Source organism: Balearica regulorum, chromosome 2 (genome assembly GCF_011004875.1).
Source record: "Balearica regulorum gibbericeps isolate bBalReg1 chromosome 2, bBalReg1.pri, whole genome shotgun sequence".
Taxonomy (NCBI): domain Eukaryota; kingdom Metazoa; phylum Chordata; class Aves; order Gruiformes; family Gruidae; genus Balearica; species Balearica regulorum.
Window position 1 is genome coordinate 44,138,866 of NC_046185.1, and position 16,623 is coordinate 44,155,488.

Below are 16,623 nucleotides of genomic sequence, written 5' to 3' on the forward strand. Positions count from 1 at the left end.
AACATCACACCATCTTACCAAAATGAACATTAACATTTTTTTCTCCACTGGGATGCTTTATCTTTGCACTGTTTTCTATGCTAATTGTTGATTTTGAGCAAAACTTTTTTTTTTTTTTTTTTTTTTTAAACTGAGGATCTATGTCTCTTATCATTTATGGAAATCATTACATCTGTAAATTGAGGCATACAGAGGAAGGATGGTTTGGGTCATTAAGGTTTCTGAATATAGATATGTATATATTTTAGAGCACTGACTTTGTAAAGATTTCAGATATTTTTAAGACAATCATGCTGAGGATACTTTCATCCTGGCATTGCAATGTCATTCCATTCACTCATATTTCTAGTATATCGCTTTACTTGGGTATTTTTCTCTCCTCCCTGTCTATTTTCATCTCTGTGCTTAAGTACTTCTGACACCTTATTTTTTTTTTTAATGAATTTACATTTGAAAGATTTTACTATCACTTTTATCACCATACATCTTATCTTTCTGTAAAATAAATCCATCTTGACATTGCTGAATATATGCAAACCTACTGCTACTGGTATTTCACCTTGCAGTATTGTCACAGTAGACAAGGGTTGCCATCTTTAGGCACTGTGGGGAGTTTCTAGGAAAGAAAAGCTCCATCCAAATAGATGGGACTTCTCTATTTTAAGAATTACTTGAGACAGTTTTGCTGACAGTGTTCCAATATTTGTAGAAGCATGATATTTCAACTACTGCAAGATTTATTCCTCTACTGTGAACAAATACAGCCTTTCTTTAAGTTGAAGCTTTGAAGACTCTTGTCCTTCTAAATGTCAACTTTAATTAAAACTTTATTAAAATATAGTGTGTTGTAAGCAGGTTCATAACATGAAATGATCTTTAACAAAAAATAAAATAATCACATGCTATTTTCATGCCAAAGCAACATTTTTAGAAGCCTGCATCTGGGTTTATAATAGAAGAGTCAGCTGCATCTCCCTGCTGACAGTTTTCTTCTGCCATTTTACAGACAGAAAGAAGAAAATGCACGATAAAACATTTATTTTCTAAATGCCATAGTTATAAAATTACTTTAAGTAAAATATATGGGAATTAAGTTTTTCATGAGATTGTATGTGTGACGGTTGTGCAAAATCTACATTAATCTATATTAGTCTAGGAAAAAAATATTATAAGGTTGGTAATGCAAGACCTTCTAAAACGTATTGCTTTGTATTAAAATAAATTTGGCTTGAAAAGGATTATAAAGTCAAAGAAAATATGACTAGGAAAGAAGAATAAAAAGCAAAGAAAGAAGGGTAATTCTAAAGCATTGTCCTTTCTGAAGAACAGACAATTACATTAACTCAAAATGGCTTTACCAGAATTAATAAGAACTAGATCAGGGTCATAGAACCATTATATGATATAATAAGATGTATTACCATTGCTATTGAGTATATCTTGTACTATGTATTATATTGTAAAAAATAATTCTGTGAGGTTATAATCATTTGAACTGTCTAGCTCTATTAAGTAACTTCTTGAAGTACAGAACAACATAAAACCAAGAAACACCTCTTATTCCATCATATGACATATCATTTCAAGGAATGTCGTACAAAATAACAGTGGGCATCCCAAATTAACAATGGATATTCTGGAAAATGGATAATTATTAGACCTGGCTAAAGATGCCAAGCTTTAATTTCTGTAATGGAGAGCACTTTAGCACCTGCATGTAAATCTGACAAATATCATTTAGGTGGCAGACATAGGTATAGTGATAACTAACGTAATTTCTGGTTTTATGTTTGTTTGGATATTCTTATGTTTTTCTGAAACATTTACCTCCTATGGAGAAGTCTTCCATAAATGGTTTAAGGGTTGATTTTTTTCTTTTTTTCTTTTTTTTTTTTTTTCTTTTTAGTAATTGATGAAAAATTGCTTTGGATTTTATTGGGTTTTTTTTTTTTAGATGCCTGGATATTCTTCCAAAAAGAGATTATGATTCTTGATGAAGACTTTTTTCTTATATAGAAAGATTAAGGGACTTGGCCAATGAAGCAGAGCCTGAGCTCTGGTACTTCACATTTTCTGTGCTTGCCTACAGTACAGCCTGCAGTGAGACATCCTAGATCCCCCTGGTGTAGACCTGGACTAGGCCAAGATCTGGAGTAATTTGTGCTGGCTGATTCACATAGCTTCTCTGAATAAGCTGAAAATAAGCAAAGACTGCCTGTTGGGAGCATAAACAAATTGAGATCTCGACTTTTTTCTGCCAAGGTGATATCGCCTGAGGATGTGGAGTTTTCATGCCCCGAGACAGCAAACTGTTGTGTGGATTTGGCTTATTTCAGTCCTGCGAGTGCGAGGTATTTACACTACAGCAGGACATGAATTTTCCAGGCACGATTATGATGACATAGCGCTGGAGATGGTAGTGCAAATACAGGGTAAAAATCAGCACCTGCTGTCACAGCTCTGCAGTCTGAACAGACAAAACACAGAGAGGCCAAAGGCACGGAAAGGTGAAAAGCCTGATCTGAGGTGAAGAAATATGTCTTATATTGCAGGTTAAGCATATGCCCGAGCTCAGGGCTGTGGCTTATTTAGTCTTCTACCTCTCTGTAATTGTGGCCAAATTAGTGAAAAATTAAACATTCATGTCAGCTACAAGGTGCTGAATAACAACTGAAAAGTGTACAGAATAATTTTCTAGGGAATTAGCTTAACAACAGTGATTTAAATCAACTTTGGAAAGTTTACAACAAAATGAAAGAGTGGGGAGCTGGAGCAGCTGTTGCTCACTGCTTCTTAGCTCAGACCTTGCTAGGTCTCCCCGTCATCTCATTGATCCCAGCATGGGATAAAACTCAGGCAGATCCAGTCATCTTTTATTTGAAGCCACAAGACCTTCTGTGAAGTGTCACAACTTGAGAAAAATAAACAGTATGGATGGTTTAGAACCAAATTTGCAGTATGAAATTAACCATTCTGTCTGTGAAGCAGAGCTGGAAAACCCTCTAAATTAGTCTTGTCCCTAGATTTTTTTCCATAAGTATTCTTAATGTTTTAGACAGAAGGTCCAGTAGCAGATCTGTTCTAGCACCATTTAATAGTTGTCCATGGCCATTGCTGTCTGTGGAGGGGGTGTAGCATGGGCAGCATTTTGCCCCAGATGAGTAATTATCTAAGGACACACATAGAGGTCCTAATGTATATAAGAAGTCCTAGTATAAATAAGAAAGAAATCCTTGAACTAAGATTATTTTTGATTATAAACTGAGATTGCACCCAGGATGAACCCAGGGTCAGTATCACCAGTGCCTTTTAACTCAGATGCCCTCTCTCTGGTGAGCGGTGCAGGTTTTGTAAGCCTCGGCACAAGAATGCCACAGTCTGAATATTGTCCCAGCTGACTAAAACCAGTTACTATGTCCTGTGGGATATATACTGGCTGTACTTTACTGGTTTGTGTAACAAGGCAAGAATGGATTGAATAAACTCTGTCCACTCAATATTTCCTGTTCATGTGAGTTTCACACTTAAAACATTTTATTCTTCCATTTCCCTGTTTCTTTTGTGTTTTTGCCCAGTGACTTTCAAGTGTTTTGATTTTAGTAATGCTTTGCCAATCTATCTTATTATTTTAATGTTTCTGCTTTTACTTTGTGAAATTAATATTCCAAAGGAATTTAACTTGCATTGTGAGGATGTGACGGTACATTGTGAGAATGGATATTAAGCTGTCTGTCTTAATAGGTGATAGATGCCACATGAAAAATGACTGGAGTAACTAAGAGCTTGTTAGAAGCCAGGAAAAGCTAGTGAAGTGGTTTTGTCGTGATGATTTTTCACTGCTTTATAAAAGCATCCTGTATGGACTTGAGATCCTGCTTCTGGCTGCGGTGTGATCTAGTCAGGAATCAGCATATTCTATTCAAAAAAGATGTTCATCAGTTTGATTGAAATGCCGAGTCCTTTGAGACCTCAGCCTCACTGTTGTGTACAGATAGGAGGGCTTGGCTATGCTGCTGGAAGATGGAAGAAAATTACTGTGCTTGTGTTGGGCAATTCATAGTTCAGGCAGAGTATTGCCCCTGCCGGGGGACAGAAGTGTTCCAGTAACCTGTGCTGCCCGTGATTTTCATGCAAACGAGCTTAGGTTGCCTTTGTGGAGGGCTGGGGCTCACTGATTGCGTTCTACCGAGTGAATGCACTGTACTATTAAGAAAACGAACTCTTGAAGAAAGCAGAAACGTGGGCACATGTTGAAAAGCAGATTGCTGCCCGGAGGGACGGCAGCCGCAGCAGGGGAGGAGCAGGCACGCAGTCAATACCATTCAGCCACTTTCCAGCACACGACTGACCTAGTTTTCCCGACTGGGACAGGCGTAGCCAGGCTGGTGCGAACCTTGGGTCCGATGTAGGTTACTCGGGGGAAGCAGACCCTGCAGCGTTCCTTCTCAGGCTTACTGACCCAGCTACAGCTGCGGTTTTATGCTTGCAATGCCTAGCTCCTTGCCTGAGCATCAAGTCTGTTATCCTGCTTTACCTTCTGTGCATTTAGGGGTGGGGTTTTGGCTGCATACTGTATTACGGACTTTTCCTAAAGAATTTTGTGGGGCAAAAGGCAGCTACTGTTCCCATAGCAAATTCTATAGACTTTGAAAGGACCTGGGTCTAAATGTTCTTTGTCAGAGCAGAAACTGCCTGTTAGCCCAACCTTCACCAGGCTTTGGGTATTCATCAGTACTGGGCAACTTGAAGCATCTCATTCAAAACTCACACAGATTGTTTCACTATTTTGGCTTTTCATAGGCTTCATTCTGAGTAATCTTAAACTACCTGACATTTCATGTCAGTAAAATTCTCAGTTTAATGGAGAAGGTGTGGTATTTCATTTGCAATAAGGAAACAAGTTAGTTAAAACTGAGGTTTTTGAGGAATCTTAAGTAAATTTGGTCCCCTAACTTTGCTGAGTTGTAGTAAGACTTGAGCATTTCAGCTTAAAATCCCAGCCTAAAAATACACTCATGTGACCTCTGAGAAACTGCCTAAAGTCAGCGGTAAGAATTTATTTTGGCAGATAACCAACATCTTCCTATAGTATGAAAGGGAACTCACTCTCTTCTGAGCTAAATGTTAATTCAGACAAGGAATTGGAAAAAAAAAAAAAAAGTGGGAGAATACAAAGAGTTAAAATGACTTTAGTGGAAAGGAAATATTTTAGTGAATAAATATGTTTAGCTGCAGGTCCTAATGCTGTGAGTTAATCATATTCCTTGTATTAGTGTTAAGAAAGGCATTTCTTTTGAATTTAATGTAACATGAAACTGTTATATACAGTAGTTGTCTGCAATAATAACTGCAGTTACCCAAGAATTTTTTAATACAATATTTCAGTAGAAAATTTATGAGGTTGAGGGGAAATGTACTAGTTCTGAGAATATTTACTTGCATCAAAAGTTTCTGCCGTAAGCCAGAGGCAACATCCCACTGGAAAAAAAAAAAAAAGTAGAGTTTTTGTGTTAGCTCCAGTTTCTGTTCTGCCTGATTCCTTTGGCTGTTCTGAGACTTGTATTTTCTCTTGTACTTTTTGGAAAAAATACCATATACGGAAAGGGATTTTTTTTAAATCCACAGCAATTTTCATAGGAGAGGAGTACTATTTTTTGACTAATAATGCAATGAAAGTATGCATGACCTATGTCTATCTTACATGATCTGTAGGAGGTTTTTCTCTTCAGGTACCTGTTATTTCAAACCCCAAAATATTTAGTATTTAGTTTCTATTTATCTAGGTATTTTACCTGATTTGTTCAGGTACTCAAATACTTGTCATAACATGATAGCTTACATTATTTATATAAATATTCATAAAATTATAGCTCAACTCAGACCTAAGATGTGTAGAAATGATTGTCAGAAAATCTGATAGAGTGTGTTGTAGGACGACCATTTGATATTCATCTGTGAATTACTTGAAACATTTCACATTGTTGTTTACACACACACACACACACACACAACTGTGAAATTTAATTTCGTAGTTAATTTGGGAAGCTATTGGGTGTCTTTACAGCAGACGTCTTGGCATATTATGCTTTTCAGAGCTTTTTTTTTTTATTCCTATATTATATACTTTTTTTTTTTCTTCTCTCCTCAGAAATTTTTCCAAGAGATTCCAGTCTAAAAGACAAATTCATAAAACATTTTACAGGTAAGGCAGCTGCTTGCCCTTAATTTACCTTCATATGCATATTCTAAGTAGCCACAAGTCACACCATTACCTTTCTTGAGGTTCTGAACTAAGGATAACATTTGTGAAGTTAAGTTTGCATTGTTTTTACAGAAGTCTAATTAAATTTGAGTCTCTCTTTGAATAATCTAGCCTAAAATAACTTTTAAAACATGATAAATTAAAATATTCATGATTTAAAACTTATTGTTTCATTTTTATCATCCTGTTGTTGCTTGTTGATTTGGAGCTACACTACAAGTTTAATAGTTGTAGGTACTGAATGAATACATGTCTGTATGCTATAGATACTCTGTCGTATACCTATGTGCAAACAATTGCCAGTACGGTGTTACAAATGTGATATGTGTGAGCACCTATCTGCTATCTCTGGCAAGTAATATTTTAATAAGAGAATTCAGTACATTTTGAATTTTAAATATATGTATTTTTTCCATAATTTTTCTGAGTCCTACCATATTTGTTTTCAATTTTACTGATTTTAAAACTTCTCATTGGACTGCATATACCTTTCAGAAACAGATTTAAGTGTAAGTTTTCACTGTATCAGGGAAACACAGTTTGTCTTCTGTCTCATGATGTATACGTGTGGACGGTTATTTTAACAAGGCAAACAAATAGAACAAGGAAGGATTAAACAGTGTAAATGAATCAGAAAAAATAATTTGCTGTTTCAAATATGAAAGTTTAATATGATTACAGTCAAGTACTTGTACTTGAAAACTAAGATGGAGTTGTATAATTCACTTACCTTTGGGACTCTATCTTGTAACAACTGGAAAAATACTGTACCCTCTGAATATAAGCAAAAAGAGTTGCCAACAGCAAGATGCTTGCACTGATTCTTTACTCTCCAGTTCCAAATGTTCTGTAATTCAGAAAAGTGAAGGTTTCGGAGTATGACACTGCAAATCTGTTGGTGATTTTAAATGTTATTGAGATTAGTGAAACTAAAAACTAGAGAAATACTTGGCAGTTGGAGCAAGAAAAAGAGAATTGGATATAATTATGGATTTCCTCTTTGCTGGAAATTTCAGACAGTCCTTGGCAAGAAAGAAAAGAATTTGTTGTCTCTTTTGCATGAGGGAAGTGTCCTCAAACCTTTAGGATAAGCACTACTTTAAGGATCTTGCTGCCAACTTCTAACTGCAGCGTAAGAGCATCTACGGGAAACGTGCTACACCCAGCTGGCCCTTCGCTCTTACAGTAAACAAGAGGAATTATGAACCTTACCATTTTCAGTCCGTATAAGAAAGAAGTGAAAAGAACATAGACATCCAACTGTGCCATCCTATGTAGAACAGGAATACTGGAAATTATTCTCCTGGGGAGGATAGACAAGAAAGATTTGCTTATATTAATAACTTATACATTTCCTTTTCATTTTTAACTTTGGAAACTGCTCAGCTACCATAAAAAGCTCAGCATAAGAATCTGGGGAAGCTGAATAATGAAGACAGAACAAATTTCATTACTCAGAAACAACAGTGAAAAACAACCATGAGTTTTACAGAAGGTATTTTGAGAACACTAAATCATAGAAAAGAAAAAGAAAGAAAATACTTGAAGGCTTGTTTCTGCAGCCATTCATTAAATTAATAGTGCTTTTCTGCATGAGTAGTTGCCATCAAAATTGCTGAAATTATTTGACTAACATTAGCTGGAGTGAATAAGGAAAGCAAGTTCATTCTGTAATTCTTGAAGTTTATTTCTTTGTTGGCTCAGAAGTTCTGCATATATCTTTTTTCTTTTCTTTTGCTTTTTTCTTTTCTTTTAATTATTCTCTTAATATCTTAAATGATGGGGTTTTCTGCCTGTTTTCCTTCCTTCCTTCCTTCCTTTTCTTTCTTTCTTTTTCTTTTCTTTCTTTCTTTCTTTCTTTCTTTCTTTCTTTCTTTCTTTCTTTCTTTCTTTCTTTCTTTCTTTCTTTCTTTCTTTCTTTCTTCACAGCTTTATTAGGTCCTGTAATCCACAGGTGTTTTCTTAAAACAGCCTAACTTTGTTTTTCTTGCTTCTATTCAAATCATAATCCTTTTTCTATCAAACTTAGTTAAGTAAACTGTTCAGATATATTCCTTACTAGTTTGAGAGTTAGAACATCCTAAACTGCTGAAGTTGTGAAAAAGAGGAGAGAGGAGGAAATCAACATTATCTTTACAGTCCATTATCTTTACAGTTTCAGGGTTAAGAAAATTATTGTACACTTCTAGTATGCCAAGAATAGTAGACACATTTTAAAGCCAAATAAGAACCATATGTAACAGTCCTTGCTTATAGGAAAAATCATAAATAATCTTGTGAGTCATAAAGCTATCTATCAATTCAGCTTGAAAAGCCAGCTGACAGAGAGTGCTCTGTAAGGCACAAATAAAATTAACGGCCTATTTTTGATGGCAAGGAAGAGAGTTAGAAAGCCATATATTATCTGAAGGGATGTAGAATTTATTTAGTGACAAAAGCTGATGTTATATCCATATATCTTGTATAATTTTAATTTACGTACATTCTCTTGAGCCTAATTATTCAGATAAAAAATGACAACAAACTTCCAGTTCGAAGTTGCAAAGGCTGCTTTGTCAGCTTATTGAAAAGCTTATTTGTGGCTGAAAAATCTCATTAAATCTACATATTAATGTAAAAATATATCTAATGTTTGAGTATGTTCACTGTCATAGAGAGGAATCTTTTCTCAAGCTTGTGGTAGTTTGGCTCCATTATCCAGAGAGAATTGGCCTGGTATGTTTTAGCAGGCTGATAAACCACCTTTCAAATTGTGAAATAAGTAAATTTTGCCCAGAAATGCTTACCATCTTCCTCTGACAGGAAAGTTAGTCAAAGCAGTGTGCTTCATATGGATCCTTTTGTAGCACTGCTTGAAACAAGCTATTCATATTCATGATTCCTTTTTGTGCTGAATGTAGAGGATGCAAGTTAAATTGACTCTTGTTCAGTTAGTGTCAATTTATGTCAGTGTTTTCTGTCCCAGTCACAGGAAAGTCATCCTCAGCTGTCAGTGGCAGTATGGCTAAGCAGCTTACATCATGCAAATATTACATTTTTACTCTCCTTTTCAACTTGGATGCCATCAGTAATACCTTCCCGGGGCCATCAGCAATGATGGAAGGGCTCTTTGGCACCTTTTTACCTTTGAGCCATGTTTTGGAGACCAGTACTATACAATCTTATCAAATATTAATGTGGGTAGATGACACTGATATTCAGAGAAGGAAGCACGGACTGGAAGAACAGAGACACAGCACACTACACCCTGGGCACGCAGGAATTTGCCTCACCTGAATGTTGAAACACATACTACCTTCTGAACATCTGCATCCTTTCTTGCTAGGACTACTTGAAAAGGACATCAGGTTCCTAGATGCTATTCAGCTGTCATTTTTTTCCCTTAACACCCACATTGTATATTAAGAACTTCATGAACTATCTATGTGCAAATTAGAAGCATTAGTACATGAAACTATTTCATCTTTGCAGGGCTTAGAAACTCATGTTTGCTTAAAATGTTGCTTTTATTTATCTTTAGGAATAATATCTGCATTCCTTCTACATTATTGCTTCTACATTAGAATACTGATGACTACTGAGCAAACTAAATTCTGTTGTAGTTACACCATTCTATTTTTCATCATATAAAAAATTTTACTGTTAATTTTGAATTACTGGAATTTCAAGGCTAAGCCAGTCCATCATTTCCAAGGGCCATTTTTCTGTGATTTAGATCATGAGCATAATAGCATAGCAAAAGTATTTCTTTCTGTTATTTCAGTAGCATTGTTATACTTGTTATAATTGCTTAAAGTATAGTGAAAAATTAAATGTAAATTTGTCAAAACACATGGAAATTAATTCTATGTGTTGATATCATTCATTGAAGCCGTGAAGCAGTGACACTGAAAGCTTGTGGTTAACTCCTGCTTTCTTTCAAACAGGGCCGGTCACGTTTTCGTCAGAGTGTAGCAAGCACTTTCATCGACTGTATCACAACACAAGGGATTGCTCAACACCAGCCTGTGAGTAGCAATTAAAGTACCTTATAGCACTAGCTGTTATACTTGTTTAAAAACATGTACTTTTCCTGCTAAGGGTTTGATGTGCTGGTCCTTTTGTAACTGTTGCTCTTTAGCTCTATTCTACAAAATATACGCAAGGTTTTCTAACATACAAAGTTCTTCTATTAATGCACTTGCAGTCAGCTGCATATAATGGAGTTCCTTCAAGGTGAAACTAACACAAATGAAATGAAAGCTACACAAGAAAAAGCAGTTGGGCATGCCTATGCAGAGAGCAGATACAAAGCCATGTTCTCCTTCCTGCTCCCTTTACCTCTGCTTATTAACTTGTGCAATAAGGTAACATCTGAACCATTCTCTACCTTCTCTGAACAATCAATAGTATGGTTATTACAAGAACATAAAATCGATTAATTAATCATCTCTGTTATTGATACGTGCTGTTCTTATCAAAAAATATTCCAGTGTGGAATCCACAGAAGTTTTGCTTTAACACAGCCTGAATGTAATTTTGCCAGAAAGACTGAAAAATAAAACTGTCCTAAGATGTCATTTAATGGATAAAACAACCAAACAAACCAACCAAACAAGAAAACCAAACCAAAATGGAAATACCTTAAAAAGAAGTTACTTCAGCATTGTCCAGTGCAATGGACAATTCAAATAAAGTGAGTGGAAAATAAGCAATGCCATTTAATTAGAAAAGATGAATCTTATTAGTGATGTGTAAGCACAAACTATGGACCAGGATGCTTTGGAAATTTTTCAGCATTGAACTGGAAAAAATAATGACACTTCTTTTCTGCATCACTTAGAAAGATGGCAAGCACTTTCTCTGAGCAGCTGAGATGCTCTCTCACCAAAGCTCAGCACCTCAGAGGATCTGGCTTTTTTGAAAAGGGCTGGAGCAGCCCTTGTCTCCATCCGCCCTTACACTGTTCATAAGTTGGAATGTAGAAATGCATGGCTGATCCTCAAAAGATATACATATAGCTTTGTGAGTAGACATATGAGTAGGCTAGACATGTATCTATTACATGCTGCATAAAAAAAATACCACGCATGTTGCATATTGCATACCTAGATCCAGAGTATATGAATATTACTTGGACTCCTCTGTATTGCCTGAGTGCTTCACTTTATTTATGAAGAAACACAGTCATAATATTTCTCTTCTAATTAAATAGCTTTTTTCTAAATTTAAAAACAAGATTGTGGTTAGAACTGCATGAAGAACTGATTTTTAAGTTCAACTATCAAAACAAAATATAAAATAAAAAATTAATTAAAATGAAAGCAGGGCGGGGGTTTTTTTCTCCTTTACATCAACCAAAGCCAAAGCAGACAATGAGTTTCATTCAACCTAAAATGTTCTACTGATCTAAAAAGGAGAGCTAAATCTTCAAAACTGTCTCCACTTTATACAGCACCCAGGGTTTAGAATAGCTGCCAAGACTGATGGTAGCCAGGTTCTTTTCCTATTTCTTTAGAGGGATCTGATATTTTCTTTCAGGGACACCTTAGCCACCATAGGATGTCTGAGGATAAGTTACTTCCTCTCCTGTTGACATGATTATATTCTGTACAAACATTCCCTGAAGAACTGAACCCAGGTTAGCATTCAATCTCTTGCTGTTTGGCACAATTTCTATTCAGATTTATTAAAATACTTATCAAGCAGGAGAAGAAAATTGCACCTAAGTATTTCTTGTTACCAAATAGTTAGAACTTTCCATCAGGAAGAACAACAGTGGCTCAGGAGCCACTTGAAACAAGTGCTCTCTTGAACCAAGGATATCAGAGAGAGAGATAGAAGGTAAGACACTAGTATATCTAGTCTGATGATTAGGAGATGTACTTAGACATGGAAAAGATGGATTTCCGTCAATGTTAATACTAAATGGAACAAGAAAAAAGTTTGCAAGAGCCTGACCTCAAACTACCTCATAGTCTGCTGGTTAGAATAGCCTCACAGTTAATGAAGTAAATTCCCTCAACTAAAGTTGAGTGTTGAACCTGGTCTTCTACATCTTAGGAGGAAACTACTTGGTAGAAAATTAATTTCTACCATCACTCACATTTCCTCTAGAGCCCTGGCTAGGATAAGGTACAATCTAATTTTTCATCTCGCACACATAATTTCATTAGTTTCCATCAGAGAATGGTTTCACTGTGTAGAGTGTCTGAAATTGTAGTACAAGTTATACATTTAATTTTATGCAGATTTTTGAGGGTATCTGGCAACTGAGATTCATTATTGCTGTGGGTAATTTTGTTTTATAGATTATAAAAGGTGTGCAAGGTTGCTAACAAGATTAGCAATGAGCCCTTTGTGTACACAGTCCTAGGATGTTTGCTATGTAAGTATCACTTTTCCCACTCATTTTCTTATTTGTTAAATGGTCTAGTGATTTGCTCCACACTTGTACCTTGTGCATACAGAATGTGATATTAACAGAGTGCATCAACATGCAGCTCTGGCGTTGCTGTTAGGACTTACTGGTTCCTCATGGAAATACATAGAAGCACAGATAGCTCTGATAGGCCCCACTGTAATTTCCTACAAGTCATGTGCGGCACTATATCACATAATTATGCACATAATTAGGCAATGGTGTTAAAACTTTAGGGAGGAGTCTGGTTGGTGAAAGAAAAATGCATGACAACTTCACCAACGCATTTATTTCAGGCCTTTCAGAGGAGGGTTTGTTGTTAATCCATGGAAGAAGCAGAATGTCTTGGTCTCAGGTCTGCCAATGCAATCTTCATAGATACCCTGTCACTTAATGCATCTTTGGGACCCCATTTCATTCCCAGAATGTTTCCTGAGAACTTCTCTAAAGTTAATACCATTTCATGGTGATGAAAGTTAACTGAACATAAAGATGTGAGGAAGCTAAAGGCTTCAAGTAACAGGCTGTGGAAGGAACCAGTCCATTCTTGTTTATAAATAGCGTGTTAAATGTGTTAATTAAACAGCATTGTCACTGGTAAAAGGAACATCATTAGGTGAGCTGTTTTCTCCAGTTGTTTGAATATCAATAAACTTGCAACAGTAATTAGAAAAACTGCACTGGTTATTATTGACCAATAAAATATGTAAAATCAGTGAATTTAATTTATTTAAATTTCTTCAAAGATGGTTTCCTTTCACCACCTCCTACTGAGAAATACTGCAAGCTTGGCGTTTGGGGGAGTTATGTATGTCACTTCTTCCTGCATCAAGACTTCAATTCATACTAATCAAGAATAAGAAAGGAAGAGTAGGATATGAGTCAGTGTTAGCTGATTTCATTTCCAAGTGGAGGTGGGATTCATTTTGGTGGCTGTAAGAAAATGCTGTGAAGAATATGGCGATATTTCAGTGCTGAGAAGAAATGACATCATTTCTTTCTCTTCTTCTTTTCTTAACTATTTTCGGTCTGTTTGGCCTCTTGCCTTCCAGATCTTGCAGATATAATTTTGAAAATATGAGGGGCACTGAACCAGAAATGGGCTAGGGATCCCATTACTTTGCCAGGATCTTCTTTTCATGACTAAGGAAAGGAAGCCTTTTCTGAATACCCTTTTTAACTTTTTTTTTTTTTTTTGAGGTACCTAAATTCCTATTTGTTTGTTAGTGTTCTCTTTCAAATCTGAGTTTTCTAAAACATCCTATCTCTCATTTTCTGCACTTTAACCTATTTAGTCTGTGTTTTCCCCTCATTTGTGTCCCTTTACACCTCTGGTTTCATGGCTCAGGGCTTCCAGAAAGATTTCTGGGTGTTCCAATATTTTTTTTTTCCTTTTCTTTCAAGAGGATGAGTCAAAGATCTGCCTCCATAGCCACAGTACAGAAGCATCTATCTCATCATATTTCCATCATTAAAATACAAAAGGATGAAAAGTTGCTATGATTTTCAAATCCAGGTGTTCTAATTTGCCTGCCAAAAATAACACTCAAAGAGATGACATGTGGGGAAGGGAGAGTTTAAATGGTAAGCAATGTTAGCAGCTCGTGTGCACTGCGTTCACTTAAAGTTTTATCTAGGCTGCCTTTCTCTCTACTTTGTTAAAAATAGAGAAAACATTTTAGAAAAAAGGAGAACTATGATCTGAGTGTTTCCCAGCTGCCTCTGTGCTCCCTCACCCTATTCCTCCACCAAGTAGATAAAGTGGCTAATTTTCACTAGAGGTAAGACAGTCTCAGGTCTTCATGTTTACTCATATCCAGTATCTTTTTGGAATGGAAATATTTTCCTGATCAGAATGAAGAGTCTCAGGAGTCGCTCTCTTTTCGCTCCAAATAGACTGGACAGCACAGGAGTTATATATGTTCATACCTCAATAACACTGCATTTCTAGCCCGGTTCAGTGATTGCTTCTACTCCATCTTTTGGCACAGAGGATCTGTTTTCCTCACCACCCTCACACGAACTTAGAGAGGACAGGGTCATAGTTCCTGTTTATTGTAAGGGAATTTGCCTTTGCTTTAACATCTGAGAGCCTTGGAGTTTCTGGATTGCCTTGAAGAAGGAGGCTCTCCACTTGAAGGATTCACAACTAATTTTAGCCATTTCTCCTGCATGTACTAAAATAGGCTGCATTTTCCTCATAAAAAGATAACTACGGTGCTATTATGCGAATATTTTCCTCCCTCTCCTGTAAATTCCCGGGTGCAAAAAGGAGACGTGGTCTTTTCCCGTTAGAAATGAAGTTTTGCCTGGGAAAAGCCGATCTTCCCGCGGGAGTTGGTAGCGCAAGCTGCAGCGGGAGCTGCAGGGGAGCGGCCGCGGGCTGTTTCAGCACCATGGAGAAGGGCCCCGCGGGAGCTCCGCGCCGCGCCCCGGGCGGCTGCCGGGATGGTCGCAGGGCGCCGGGGCGGCTCCGGGGCTGCTGTGCCGGGCACACGCTGCCTAGCAGTTAGTTACTCGCCGTTACGGCTTCTAGAGAGTTTTTATTTTGTTTTGTTGTGGGGTTTTGTGGGTTTTTTTCTAATTAAGATCTTTGCAAATGAAAGTGAGGCACTTGATGATACCCGGAATCTAGAAATGCGCATGGCTCTGCATGCGACACTTCTTATAAGATGCAGCAGCATGGACCACTATGTGTTAAACCTCTTAGCATCAACGCCGAGGATTTGCCACGGCAAAACTCATTAGTGTTCACAGGAGGGCAAGACCCACTGGCATTCTGGAGTTAATCTTAAGATTTATGCAATCCACAGGAAACTGTGATTTATAAACAGAATTTTACTAAGCAGTCTGACTCTGTGTTTTGAAACTAGTTATAAAATGGCATGTCCTTTTCTCTTGCAGACTTTCTACTAAGGAGAGAATTCTGATTTGCCAAGAAAGTGCCTTGAAATCTTCCAAGACAGAGAAGACATCTTTTACCTTTTTGATTTACAACGTTTTGTTACTAGATGCATTTTATTTTCATATATTTGTCGGACATTCCATATTTGTGTGAAACATTATTTTATTTTAATTTGTAAATCTGTTGCCTATAGTTCAGACAAGCCAATTATTTAAATACATTGTATATAAAGAATACTAATGATATACTGATTAAATGTTATAACCATATGCAGGGAGTTGGTAAAATTTTGCTGTTTCTCTTGTTCCATTGTATTTACATCATTCTGCTCAGGCTCTTACTTTCATTATTTGCACTAACTTGAAATGCAGAAGTCTATGTAACTGAAATCTGAATAAGCTGTAAGTGGGGAAGTTTTACTTGCCATGGAAGATATTTTATATTATGAAGCTTTGTTAATATATACATATATATTATTGCGCATCAGAAAAAAATTGCTCAGAAATGCACCTTGCTTTCAGGAACATTTGTATGACTATTCTGGATTTTCATCAGTTACATTTGTACTGGCACTTATGGAAAGAGTTGCAAATAATGTAAATATAAAGACTGGAAAACTGCAATGCAGTTTTGGTGGAATAAAGAACATAAAAATAAACTTTTTCAGGAGGGGTTATTTAAATTTATTAAGAGGTTACTTCTTTAATATATAAATTTCATTTACCTGGTGAACTTGAAATAATTTTCCACTTAGAACTTCAAACTCGTGGATTTAGTTTTTTACAGCATTTCATTTTCAAGTGGTAAATTTTATTCAGATATTTATTTTTCAACCGAATGGGGTGCAAACAAAAATGCATCATGCACCCACTGTGAACAACAGAAACCTTCTGTGAGGATGAAGAGAGGGTAATAAAATAGCCCAGTAGAAGAGAAAATACTTTGAAGTATACTGTCGTAAAACCAAGGGGTATAATGAATGGATTTGGCTGGTGACACATCAAGCTTAACTATTTGGGAAGAATCCAAAGCACAGTTGCTGCATCTTTCTTATTT

At 36.4% G+C, this 16,623-nt stretch overlaps 1 protein-coding gene across 2 annotated transcripts in view; it reads left to right on the forward strand.

The window, feature by feature from the left end:
- The window catches only part of ALKAL1 (ALK and LTK ligand 1), a 36,858-nt gene extending 20,633 nt beyond the window's left edge, over nucleotides 1-16,225 (forward strand). The window contains exons 3-7 of one of the 2 annotated variants that reach the window (XR_012833820.1): nucleotides 6,149-6,202; nucleotides 10,189-10,269; nucleotides 12,553-12,629; nucleotides 14,067-14,246; nucleotides 15,567-16,225. Coding sequence is in view for 1 of the 2 variants with exons in the window: in XM_075744094.1 (XP_075600209.1) it covers nucleotides 6,149-6,202; nucleotides 10,189-10,269; nucleotides 12,553-12,617 (200 nt within the window). In the remaining variant the exon portion in view is untranslated. The remainder of the gene's footprint in view (nucleotides 1-6,148; nucleotides 6,203-10,188; nucleotides 10,270-12,552; nucleotides 12,630-14,066; nucleotides 14,247-15,566) is intronic. The other variant, XM_075744094.1, reaches the window with a different exon arrangement.
- Nucleotides 16,226-16,623: the final 398 nt, after the last annotated feature.